Source organism: Gobio gobio (genome assembly GCF_949357685.1).
Source record: "Gobio gobio genome assembly, chromosome: 2".
Taxonomy (NCBI): Eukaryota; Metazoa; Chordata; class Actinopteri; order Cypriniformes; family Gobionidae; genus Gobio; species Gobio gobio.
Genome location: NC_137098.1, coordinates 67,757,520 through 67,770,932, shown reverse-complemented (window position 1 = coordinate 67,770,932; position 13,413 = coordinate 67,757,520). Strand labels below are relative to the sequence as shown.

Here is a 13,413-nt window from a genome sequence, read left to right as displayed (position 1 = left end):
AAGCTTGTGACCCCATAGTAGTTGTCCTAGTGCGTGGAAGAACAAGTGCCAAGATCTTAGAGTACGAGAAGGTATGTATATATGCAGTAGATCGACAAGATACGGAGGAGCCAAATTATTAAGTGCTAAGTTAAAAGTAAAATTTTGAAATTTACACGAAATTTAACTGGAAGCCAATGCAAATTTAGTAAAACAGGAGTAATATGTTCTGAAATGGATGTTCTGGTAATAACTCTAGCAGCTGCATTTTGTACTAACTGTAATTTGTGAACAGATTTTGAAGGAAGCCCATAAAACAAGGCATTACAGTAGTCAATTCGTGATGTTACAAGAGCATGCACAAGAGTAGCAGTACTCTTGAGTGAAAGAACAGGACGCAACCGATTAATGTTCCTAATATGATGGAATGCAGAACGAGTAACACTGTTAATATGTGCTTCAAAAGACAGAGTACTGTCAAGGATGACACCCAAACTTTTTACATGATTAGACAGAGGAACAGAGCAGTTATTTATTGTAACAGATGAAATGTTTGACTCAATGTTTTGATCCAATGAGTAGAATCTCTGTTTTACTATTATTCAGCTGTAGAAAATTACCTGAAAACCAAATTTTTAATTCATCTAAACATTCAAAAAGAGCAGATGGGGGAAACTTTAAGGAAGGTTTAGAAGACAGACAAAGCTGGGTGTCATCAGCATAACAGTGAAATTGGATGCCATATTTCCTAAAAATAGTGCCAATTGGTAAAAGATAGATAATAAATAAAAGAGGTCCCAAAACAGAACCCTGAGGCACACCAGAGGAAACATAAGTGGGTTTTGATTTAAACTGTTTAAGTTGTACAAATTGAATGCGGTCACTAAGATAAGAACAAAACCAACTTAAAGCCATACCAGTGATACCAATAGATTCCAATCTACTTAAAAGAATTCTGTGGGAAATGGTATCGAATGCTGCACTAAGATCGAGAAGTACAAGTATCGATAAAAGACCAGAATTAGCAGCTAGTAATAGATCATTGGAGATCTTTACAAGTGCAGTCTCAACGCTATGATGAGAACAATAACCTGATTGGAACTGCTCATATAAATCATTAGAAGATAGGTGTTCATGGAGCTGAAGAGCCACAATTTTTTCTAGAATTTTTGACAGAAACGGTAAATTTGAAATAGGGCGAAAATTATCAAGATTCTTTGGGTCTGTCCCAAAAGGATTTTGAGTTTCCCACACCAGACCCAATTAAACTAGCATAATAATCTGATTTCGCAGTGACAAAGCGCAGTCTTATAAACTTGCATGTGATCAGCATACATATCTTTATGAACTTTAAGTCGAGTCTTGGCATATAGTCGTTCAAGTCGACGACCCTTGAATTTTAGCTGACGGAGTTCAGATGTAAACCAGGGTGCAGTGTTGACAAACGAAACAGTCCTGGTTTTCAGTGGAGCACAAGCATCAAGGATGGTTTGAAGACTATCATTATAATGCTTGACTAAATCATCAATAGTCCACAAATATTCTTTATCTGAAAGTGTGGAAAGACATTCTCTAAAAAATGAGACATCAACGTTCTTAATGTTACGAAATGTAATAGTACGACTCAATTTAGGCTTATGCACAGGTAAAAAAACATTGAAAGACACCAGCAAATGGTCGGACAGTGATAAATCAGAGGTAGTGCAATTACCAGGAATCACACCTGAACAGCAGACCAGATCAAGAGTATGACCTTTCGAATGAGTTGGAACATTAACAAATTGCTGTAATCCAAAACTATCTAAACATGATAAAAACTCCTTTGAGGTTAAATTATTTGCATTGTCCACATGAATATTAAAATCACCAACCAGAACCACATTGGGGGATATGGCACAGAGAGAAGTTAAAAATGTGGCGAATTCCTGTAGGAATATAGAATTGGCCTTCGGAGGCCTATAAACAGTAGCTAAAATCGTAGGAACAGACCATTCATTTGCAAAGCAACAGATTCAAATGAGTTATATTCCGTTACAGGGAGAGTTGTCATTTTCCATTTGTCCTTGTAGAGTATTGCAAGCCCCCCACCCCGACCAGCAGTACGTGGTTTGCAAATAAACGCATATACAGGAGGAACAGAATGATTAAAATGGAAAAAGTCATCATTGCTTCTTTGCCAAGTCTCAGTTAGACAAAGAAAATCAAACTTACGATCAAGTAGCAAAGTCATAGATGAAAGGACCTTTATCGGAAATTGATCAAATATTCCAAAGTCCAAATGCAAGATCGTTCTTACCGTTGTTAGTAGTCGCCTTGGTCAGCTTGGCTAACATGCTGTGATTAACAGTCCGGGTATGTTTCCTTGAAGGACGACGGCTCGAGGACCAAAAAGATGGAATTTCACTTGCAGAAACCGTTCTAAAACTCCTGCGTGATCAACGATGGACATATTTGCGGCGTGGTATAAAAACAATGTCCTGGTGCAGGTACAATGCAGAAGGGGGCTCATCATAATGCACACGTAGCTGCAACAATTCCGCTGCCGAATATTGATGGAGCGAAAACACAGGATGGAGAATTGAGCAGAAGATAATCCACATAATTGCAAGCCATATAGGCAGTTCGACAATCATCATAACTGCAGCTAAGCAGGATGATAGAGAAAAGAAGCAGTCAGATAGGCCCCGATACAGGTATTTCAGGTGAGCAATAGTCCGGAAATGCCGCAAACAATCTTTAATTTGCAATCTCCCTAGGTTGCACCAATCCCAATCTCCAGGTTGCACCAAAACTCGTCAAAACGTGTAATAGTCCATGCAGGTAAATAAAACACGATATAATACAAATAACTAAAAACCTTCTCGGAACAGCGGCTGCTAACAGCGCCAGCGTTCACTCCGGAGATTTAGGGGCTGTCATGTCCTAGTGTGGGTGGACAGTACAACTAAAGTCTCATGTATAATCACCAGGGAGGTCTGTGCTCACGCTATCAGAATAGCGAAACAGATTTTTCTCTGAGCTCAGAACAAGTTCCTGTCACTCGAGCAGTGTACATTCAAGGGTGGTTGAATGTGGGAGCAGATTTACTGTCCAGACAGAATTAGTGATGGGGGTGGTGGGGGGTTGGAAACTCCACCCAGATGTAGTCAAGCAGATCTGGACCAGATTTTACAGAGCAGAAGTGGACCTCTTCACCTCTTCTCAGACAGCGCAATGTACCCTATGCTTCTCTCTCAGTCACCCAGCCCCGCTGGGTCTGGAAGTTATGGTTCATACATGGCCCAAAATGTGTTCGTTCTGCTCCCAGGAGTTCTAGCCGGGGTTCGCCAACAAGGGTCACAAGGCTTCTTATCGATAGCGCTGTGTTGGTCGAACAGGGTTTGGTTCTCGGAGATAGTGTCTCTCCTCAACGGCTCGCCATGGCGATTCCGGCGAGGAGGGACCTTCTGTCTCAGGCAGAAGGCATGATATCTCACCCCAGGCCCGACCTGTGGAACCTTCATGTTTGGCCCCTGATGGGCACCAATTGAGGGACACTGGGCTTTTGCCTTCAGTTATTGAGACCATCCTAAGTGCTAGGGTGTCCTCCACTCTGAAAGTTTATGCTATAAATGGAGTGTCTTTGAAAGATGGATGTATGACACATAATGCAGACTCAGTCAACTGCCAGGTTGCTTCCGTTCTGGATTTTCTGCTAGAAAAATTGTCATCTGGCACTTGCCCCTCCACTCTCAAGGTTTATGTGGCCGCTCTATCGGCTTGCCACACTCTGGTGGATGGGGTGCCACTCGGGAGGCATCCTCTGCACGCTCACTTAGTTGTGCCAGGCAGTTGAGGCCTCCAGTAAGAACCAAGATCCCTTCATGGAGCTTAGTTATAGTCCTCGAGGGTCTGGTTGAGACCCCCTTTGAACCTCTAGAATCAGCATCTTACAAGCTTCTGACTCAAGATGTTTTTTCTTATGACTATAAGAAAAGAATTGGGGACATGCAGGCTCTGTCAATTTCGTCATCCTGCTTAGACTTTGCCCCACGCTTGGTGAAAGTGATTTGCATCTTCATCCAGACTACCTGCCTAAGGTTCCTTTTTCAACTGTACATCCTGTCACTCTTGAAACCTTCTGCCCTCCGCCGTTGACAACGCCAGATCAGGAGAAACTTCATAGACTGTGTCCAGACCATGCTCTTCAGGCCTACGTCCACCGCACTAGCCAGTGGCGTAAGTCAAAGCAATTGTTTGTTTGCCATGGTGGCTGTAACAGAGGTTCTGCCGCCACCAAACAAACAATGTCACATTGGGTCAGGGATGCTATTGCTCTTACCTATGAGGCGCGCGGTCAAGCTTCGCCAATAGGATTAAGGGCTCACTCCACCAGGGGAGTCGCCTCTTCTACTGCGTTAGCAAGGGGTGCTCCCTTACAAAGTGTTTGTGATGCAGCAGGTTGGTCCTCTCCGCACACATTCATAAGATTTTAGAGCCTGGATGCTCATGCCACTCCGGGCTCTCATGTCCTTGAGTCGACATTACAGGCTAATGCCTGAGGCTTCTTGCATTCTTGTGCACACCTACAAAACCGTAAGGGGTCCAGGCACCAACAAGCACGGTGGCGTGGGTATTCTTGTTTCCATTTGCATAAGCTTATGCAGCATTGAGTGTAGCTTTTGAAAGGGAAAACTTGGGGTTACTTGACTGTAACCCTGTTCCCTGATAAAGCGAAATGAGAGGCTGCATTGCTAGGCCGTGCTGATGATGCTTCAGGACGGGTCTTCAAACAAAGAGATCTGTTGGCTCCAGCTGAAGCTCATCTATTTATAGCCTTGTGTAGCTGGTGCGCCTATGACGTCACCGGCCGAGGCTATAAATACCTCCGCGTCAATTTCATTGACGTGTTTTCACACTATTTTCACAGCTGGTTATGTCAAAGACATGTCCCATTTGCATAAGCTTATGCAGCATCTCGTTCTGCTTTATCAGGGAACAGGGTTACAGTCAAGTAACTCCAAGTGTTTTATTGAATGTTTTACTTGAAGTCGCCATTATGGGGATCAGTATTTGCTTTAATTGGGCTCTACACCCTTGACCTTTGGTAGTTTATTAGTCCTTCAGCAGTTTTCATTCTAATGTTTAAATGATGTTTCAAGAATGTCTATAATTTTTTCTCCAAACATTAGGAGGACATTTAAAAAACATCTACACACAATGTGTGGCAGGGGTACGAAGGCAACAATGAATTATAATAAATGAACAAGATGATACTATTCACACTCCAACTACGCCACCCTGGGAATTAGAATGAGCCCCTATAAAGGCATACACAGGTTCATATCACCGATAAGAGTCAGAGACATGGGTCATTGTACAAAAAACTCTTTATTGACAACCCTAAAAACAATATTAAAATGGATGAGACAATTGTTCCTGTCCAACAGACCACTGAAGTTAAGACAGAGTCAAGGCCAGGGACAAGAGCTTACCAGCAGATGCAGAAAGTCAGACTATGCCATCCGCGGATGAAGAATCACACGCACGCACACGCACACACACACACACACACACACGGTGAGGTGGTCGCAAGTCACAATACAAACTAAAATAAATCATACTTTGCCACTAATATGTCAGTAAATGGACAGTTACTTGAAACTAAATCACAATGCCAACAAAATACAAAAAAATAAACACTATATATAAATTAAGTAAATCAAGAAAGATAACAAAACTTTATAAACAAAACGAGTCTAATGCAACTGAATAAGCAAATTAGTTCAAAACAAAATAACAGACAATTCAAGCTTCAGGAAAAACTAGAGCACATTAGTTCAAAACTAACTAGATAATTCAAACGTCAAGAAAAACTAAAGAGTTCCACAAAAAGATTGTTAGAAATAAAGAAAAGCAATAAACCATTCAGGCTTTTAGAAACAATTTTAGAAATCAAATAAGAAAAATTACAAGCAAAGCAAAAAAAAAACTAGAAGCAACAATATTAGCGGCCAAAGAGAAAACAAAGAATTAAGGAAATAATTGAAATTTAAAGCAGACATTTGGTAACAGAACAGCACTGCGGCCGTGAATGAATGTGGAGCTCCTGACTGGAGGGAAGTTATGGGCCTTCACAAACCGATCGTCGAGAGAATGCGTCAATGTTAAATCAGAGACAACAAAACCGTATCGTTCCCTGGTGGGACCAGAGCAGAAAAACAACACCAACCCAGCAACTGCGTCAGGTTTTTCACAGCTTGTGCAAACCACGACAGACACACAGCAGTAAAGCTCGTACAGCCAAAGACAGAGAAACACTCAAGCAACTCAGTGACTCGAGTACTCTCATCCGGACCGGTTTACAGGCACAGATAATGGGCTAAACCGACAAATAAAGCAGAATAACCCCTCCTGCCACAAATGTATAAATAACGTTTTTGTGTTAACCTTTTGAGAACATTATTTAAACATTGAACAAACGTTCTGTTAACATTACCAGAATAACATTTGTTCATAACTTTGAGAGAACCTTGTTAAAACATTAGACAAAGTCATGAGAATATTCCTGTTAGCTGGATATGGTTGTGGTAGAAGAATATGTATCACCACAGGACCAAGACCAGTGTAATTTATTACTGTCACAGAATGACACCATAAACTGGAGAAAATCCTTCTGGAAACCCTTGATCAAATGCCTTACTCAAGGACACAATAGTGATGGTTAGTTCACTCACTGCAGGGTTTACACCAGCAACATTCCCATTAACAACCAGCGTTTAGCACTGAAGGTCTTTCTGAATAGTCAGTTTATTCACTGAGAGAGTTTTAGTCACTTTGTGTTTTTGTGTTTCTTCTCAGATGTACCCAGATCTACAGTGACTGTGACACCAGACAGATCTGTGTTCACTGGAGAGACAGTCAATCTGAAGTGTGAGATAAAGTCTGATCTCAGTGACTGGAGATATGAGTGGAATAAAGACAGTGTAAAGTTACAGACATCTGAGCGTTACACTGTAAACAGAGACACTCTCACTATCAGAGGAGCTGCTGAGTCAGATCGGGGTCAGTACTGGTGTAGAGGACGGAGAGATGGAAGACCAAACACATCATATTTAAGCTCTGCTGTTTATCTCTCTGTGACGGGTGAGTTGAACATCATTGTCCTCATGAACTCTTTCTACTATGTATAATCACACATCCAATGAAGAGTCTTTGACTCTCAGATGTTTCATTCTAACTAATACCGAATGTATACATTTTTAAGCCAACATGAGCGTATGCACACAGTCGAACACACAGCCTTGCAAAGTATACTTCTTTTGACTCGTGTGCCGTTTTGAGCAATCTCTCATTACGAGTTACAACCAGAGACTGTCTTATTATATAGGCAGATGAGAGGATCTGTATCTCTTCCCATCGGAGAAAGTGTAACGGCTCACTTGGATCATGTGCGGCGTCTCAGCCTGTCGTGTAATGGCAGTGACGTCAGTGCCCGCCGTTCAAAGCTTTATGACAGTCAGTTACAGTTTACATTAATCAGTTTGTTGTGGACTAGCGTGCTGGTCTTGTGAATAAATGTTCTATATTTGGTGTTATATCACTAGTAAATGTACAGTAGGACTGCATTGTTTGTGGACTGTGCTCTACTGAACGGAAAAAAAAGTTCTTTAAATTATTATGGGATCTCCTTCAATGCTTTCAGAATCTTTACTTTTTTAAATGATTTTGTTTCTATATTTTTCAGATATATTTTTATATTAACTAGGGCTGGGCAAGTTAACGCGTTATTATCGCGTTAACGCATTAATTAATTAACGCCGACAATTATTTTATCGCGCATTAACGTAGTTATTTATTATTATATTGAAAGCCCATTGCTCACTGCCTCTGAATACACATACAGACAAACCATTGGTCACAGGAGTGGGATGTTGATCAGTACCGGCTTGGGATGGGCGTCATCACGCGTCTCAACCAATCAGAGCATTCGCGGTGAGCGGCAGCGCAAAACTAAAAATATCTGGTCCAGACAGAAAAATGGAAAAAGGTACCGAACTCTTAAATGGGCATTTTCATTTTAAATCTCTTCCACAAGGCGGAGATGATAGAACTAAAGTTATTTGTAACCACTGCAAACCTGAATTTTCTTATCACCGGAGTATTTAGAGTCTGAAGTATCACCTAAATGCAATGCACACCGTCGATGCCAGCAAATCACTAACACAAACAAACAGTGGAGGGAGGCTTCGGCAAACTACGTTGGATGCAGCGTGTGGGAGAACTATAGATAAGCAAAAGAAAGACAAGCTAACAAATGCCATAGCGAAGTGGGTAGCTACAAACTGCAGGCCGATTAGTATTTTGGAAGATGTCGGTCTGAAGAACGTCCTCAGGATCGCCACGAATGACGGCACATATGAGCCTCCCCCAAGACGCACCATAACAAGAAGAATACATGAATTGTATGAAAAGGAGAGGACTATAAAGGCGACGGCGTTACAACGTGCACCAACTGTTGCCCCCACCGGAGACTACTGGACATCGCTGGGCAACCATAATTACCTCGGAGTTACAGTGCATTATATTGATGAACAGTGGGAACTGCATTCACATGCTCTGACTGTTATGAAACAAGAGAAACATTTTGCTGAAACGTGCGCTGAACATTTTATTCATGTTGCACAGCAGTGGAACGTTACAAATAAAGTCAGCACACTTAGCACAGACAGTGCAAGAAACATGATCGCTGCTGCGCGACATTTGCCTTTTAAACACGTCCCCTGCGTCGCGCACAGTCTCCAGCGTTCTGTCACAGTATCTCTGCACAACAGTGCGTTTGACAATGTCCTGGCCAAATGCAGAAAAGTAGTGGGCCATTTTAAACACAGTCCAGCGAGTGCTGCAGAATTAGAACAAAAACAAATTGAACATGGACAAAACAAGGAGTCGCTTATACAAGACATTCCAACCAGATGGAATTCGACTCTGGACATGATAAAAAGTGTCCGCAGAAACGAACAGCCACTGAGGGATGTCCTCACCACACACAACACCAAGATCGCCATGCCAACTACAGCTGAAATGGACAAACTGCAGCGGTTGGAAATGCTACTGGAGCCCTGCAGGTATATTTTGCGTCATATATTTCTCACTGTCCTGTCTGAGTGCATGTGAGAGAGAAATAGTGTGCCTGTATGTGTGTGTGTTTAAATAAAGCATGAATATGTAGAGGACATTTTTTTGTGTGTGTATAAGTGAATGCAAAACATGTGAGTGAAATGGGTTTGATTTTTTTGTAGGTAGGTGACTGAACTTCTGGGCGGAGAAAAGTATGTTTCATGCTCTGTGGTTCTGCCTGCTTTATGTCATCTCTTTCGGGTGATGGAGAGCTCAGATGATGACCCTGCCTATGTGGTCAAATTCAAGTCTGCATTCAGAACAGACCTGGAGACACGCAAGGAAAATGCCAACATTTCATATCTGAAGATTGCTACCGCATTGGACCCAAGATTCAAGGACCTTAAGTGCATACCCAGAGCTGAGAGAGGTGAGGTGTGGGCCTCAGTCACTAACTTACTCAAGGAACAGAGGGTTGTTGCAGAGAAACCTGTGGAAGCAACAACATCAAAGCCACCAAAGAGAAAGTTTGCCCTATTGGCTGCTTCATCAGAGTCTGATTCTGAATACGAGGAAGACTCAGTTGAGAACAGTGTGCGTCGATACAGAGCAGAGCCCACCATCAGTACAGAGGCCTGTCCGTTACAGTGGTGGTCCAAACACGCAGGCTCACACAGCAAGCTGGCCTCCTTTGCACAGAAGTACTTGGCCACACCTGCAACATCCGTACCCTGTGAAAGGCTGTTTTCTCTTGCTGGTCATATTGTACAGAAGAAGAGAGTTTCCTTATCATCTGAAAATGTGAATAACCTTGTGTGTCTTAGCAACTGGCTTGGTGCAGATGAGTAAGTAAAGTTATTTTACATACATTTTGTCATTGTATAACTACTCAACATGTATCACTGAAAGTGAAAGGGTTTACTTTTTTTTTTTTTTGACTGAGAATCTCCAAAGGAGAATGCTGCTCCCTGATAAAAGAAAAATGTTTCTGCTGGTACCCGTTCAGAAAAACTCCCAAAAAAGATTTATGCTGTTGCTTGGAAGGGGCCTGTTATAATGTTATGATTGAGGCTCTAGACATAACTTTTTTTTTTTTTTTTTGTATACCAAACCAAACAAAACGTTAATGCCCTGGCAGTGGCAAATAGTTTTGGTTTTATATTTAATTTGATTACTTTAATGTTTAAGTTGATATTTACAAGAAATATTGTAACTGTTACTAACTTTTAACTGCTGTAAAAAAGCACCTTATTTGTTTAAAGTGTTTGTAAACCATGTTATTGCACTTTTGTTCATACAGCAGCACTTTTAAAATAAAAGTATGCAATACACTACTTTTGTATTCATTATTGAATTTTGCGTACACTGCGATTAATCGCGATTAATCACAGAAAAATCATGTGATTAATCGCAATTAAATATTTTAATCGTTGCCCAGCACTAATATTAACATATTTTAATGACAGCATATTTATTGATCACAAATGAATTCTTTTATTCATCAAAATAAGCAGAAAATAGTTCAAACTTTGCTAAAGGGATTGTTTTGAACAAGTATTAACTTAGACATTATTAAAACATATTATTTTAGCGAAAATATTTGTATCAATACTGTGTGCCTTTTGCCCCATGTGTGTGTGTGTGTGTGTGTGTGTGTGTTTGTGCCATGTGTGGGGTAAAAAGCCCCCCTCGACACCCCATACATTTTTAAGATTTTTAAATAAAATAACCACTTTTATGATTTATTTTCACACAAAATCTGTTGCTCCATAAATGTTCAATACAAACATATATTTTTTTCTGTGTATCATACACTATAGGAGAAGTGAAAAGCACATGTTTCTTTAGGTGTGCCTTTAGCCCAGTTGTTCTACTATTAAATACGGTAAATGAGTCGTATACCTGTCACAACATTCCCTTCTCTGCCTTCTCTTATAAAATAACCTTTTTGTCATAGTAAAATCTACATATCGTTCCCAACAAATGTATGATTTAGAGTAAAACATGTTGAAGATTAGCAGACAGACAGTCGATTCAAACTGTCACCATCCCACAGGTGGGATGCCTGGTGCTCTTTTTTTGATCACCTTTTTTCATATCATATATTTAAGTAATTATCATAAATTAGGTGTCATTGGAAAGCTTACAAACTCAAAATTCTTCCTGTGAAAACCGTTTTGAAATCGGACATTGTGTTACCATGGAAACGTTACTCTAAATTATTCTAGCGGGCTCCTCCCCCTAGTGGGTGGTGTCATGTTTCATATTACAACAATTATTTTAAATCAATGATCAAAAAGATCAAAATCTTTTCCAATCTTGACAAAACACATATTGTCGGAAAGGTCTGAGTCTCAAGGGTCCATATTTGGTGACTGTTTTGTGATGGAAGTGATATTTGGACAGATATTTACAGGAAAATGCATAAAAAAACCAATCAATGTAATTTGAATGACACCTGGTGGCTATTTTTGGTATAGCACCTAAACACAATCTCATGGGGACTTCAATTTTTGTGATATCAACTTCAAATTTGGAACACAACTTGGTTAGACATATGGCTTTGATTTTATAGTAATTTTAGAGTAAAACATTTTTTGTAAAATATATATTTTATAAAAAAATGTAGTACAGTATTTCTCATTTACAGTAAATTTAAACTTCCATAACTTTTTCATACTTTCATATTTTGAATAGTTTCACTTCAGCAATAATCTGCACAATGCCTTCTTTAAAACGAGACCAAACTTGGGTCTATATTCCAAAGCATTCTTGAATTACAGCCCTTTAAGTTTGGATAGTGCATTTTCATGTGTATTCTCAAAAAGGGGGGTGACAGTTAAAGGGTTAAATGAGAAGCTGTTTCCTCACAAAAGCGGTTTATTCAGTGTAGTGAAGTCAAACAACACCAACACAGCCACAGCATTAGCATCAGCCGCTTGTTTGGCTAAAGGTTGTGTAACGGAGGCCAGCTAGCAGCCGCTGTGTGAGTAAACCTCACTCCTCTGATCTCAAAAGATGCTCTAGCGACTGACACTAGTGGTTGCAGCTTTTGGCCTCCCCCTGAATTCACCTCATCGACACGGCATCCTCAATAAACCCATCTCCAGCGTGATGACTCCAATCGTTCGAATATTCCTATTTAATCATTTTTTAATTGATATGTCGTCTTCAATAAACCCATCTCCGGCCTGAGGGCTCCGATGTTTCGAATATTGCACTTTAATAATTGTACTGTCCTCAACATAGTTTCTGTTTTTACAGTCAGATTAACTCTCTTCCCTCACACGACTCTGAAGACAACAAGTTTGATTGCCCGCAGGTTTAATGGTCTTGGGTATGGAGTGAAACTACAAATAAACATATTTCAATAATAACATCCAGAAATGAACAATTACAGCATATCAACATCCACATTAATTTAGTATTCTGTGATACTTGCAAATAAACAGGACATATTGTAATGTAAATAATGATTACGGTATGACGCTAATAGCCTTTTTGGAAAATTATTAATAACACTATTTAACTGAAACAATTCACAATTATATAAAAACATTATGAACATCAATGTATATCAACAAATACTTACAAGCGATGCTGTTGCAAAGTTTAAGATTACAGTGATATTTGGCGATTAAAGAGAGCCATCTTTACCGCTGCCCGCATGGAGCACTCACTAGTTCCTGATTCATGTAAATACAGGAAATCGCAGAATTCAAACTCGCCACTAGGTGGAGCTCTAAACACTAAATACATTGAACAAGAGAAGCAAGTCCATGAACAACACTAAAGAATCAGAGACATTCAACAAAATATGAAATCTTTTTCAGCTGACTTTTTTATGAATCAGTAACTCAGTCAAATATATGAGTCGGGCAGTCAAATATACGCTCGTTTCTCTATCGTTGGGGGCGGGGTCCAGTCCGTTGGTGTACATTAACAGCTGACGAGTTATGAGTGTAATCCGTACATTCAACAGTCGTTGAAATGAGTTCACTTACTTCCACGGACACAGTTTATAAAAAGCGCTATATAAATAAAGTTGACTTCACTTCACTTACCCTCCTTGTTAGAGCATTTGACTCTCATGGTCCCGAGTTCGAGTCCCGCTTGGAGCGAGCGGTTCAAACAGGAGGGGTTACAGTTGCAGGCTTGCCTTCTAGTGGCTTTGGTACAACCCAAGTAAATGCTACAAAAAAAATTAAATGAGCCAAGTAGATATTCAAAAGCCCAGCGGTGTGCATCCAGTGCTCTTCTGATGACGAAATTCGCGTCACGCACCGCACGCTGACCCTAAATAAAAAGTTAAGTAATCTTTTGCCTTAAAAGTCC

At 40.3% G+C, this 13,413-nt stretch overlaps 1 protein-coding gene across 1 annotated transcript in view; it reads left to right on the top strand.

Annotated features, from left to right (window-relative positions):
• LOC307120129 (Fc receptor-like protein 5) overlaps positions 1-13,413 on the top strand; it is an 82,898-nt gene that overhangs the window by 51,229 nt on the left and 18,256 nt on the right. Inside the window, exon 4 of the mRNA XM_079807012.1 lies at positions 6,820-7,104. Within this exon, the coding sequence (XP_079663138.1) occupies positions 6,820-7,104 (285 nt within the window). The remainder of the gene's footprint in view (positions 1-6,819; positions 7,105-13,413) is intronic.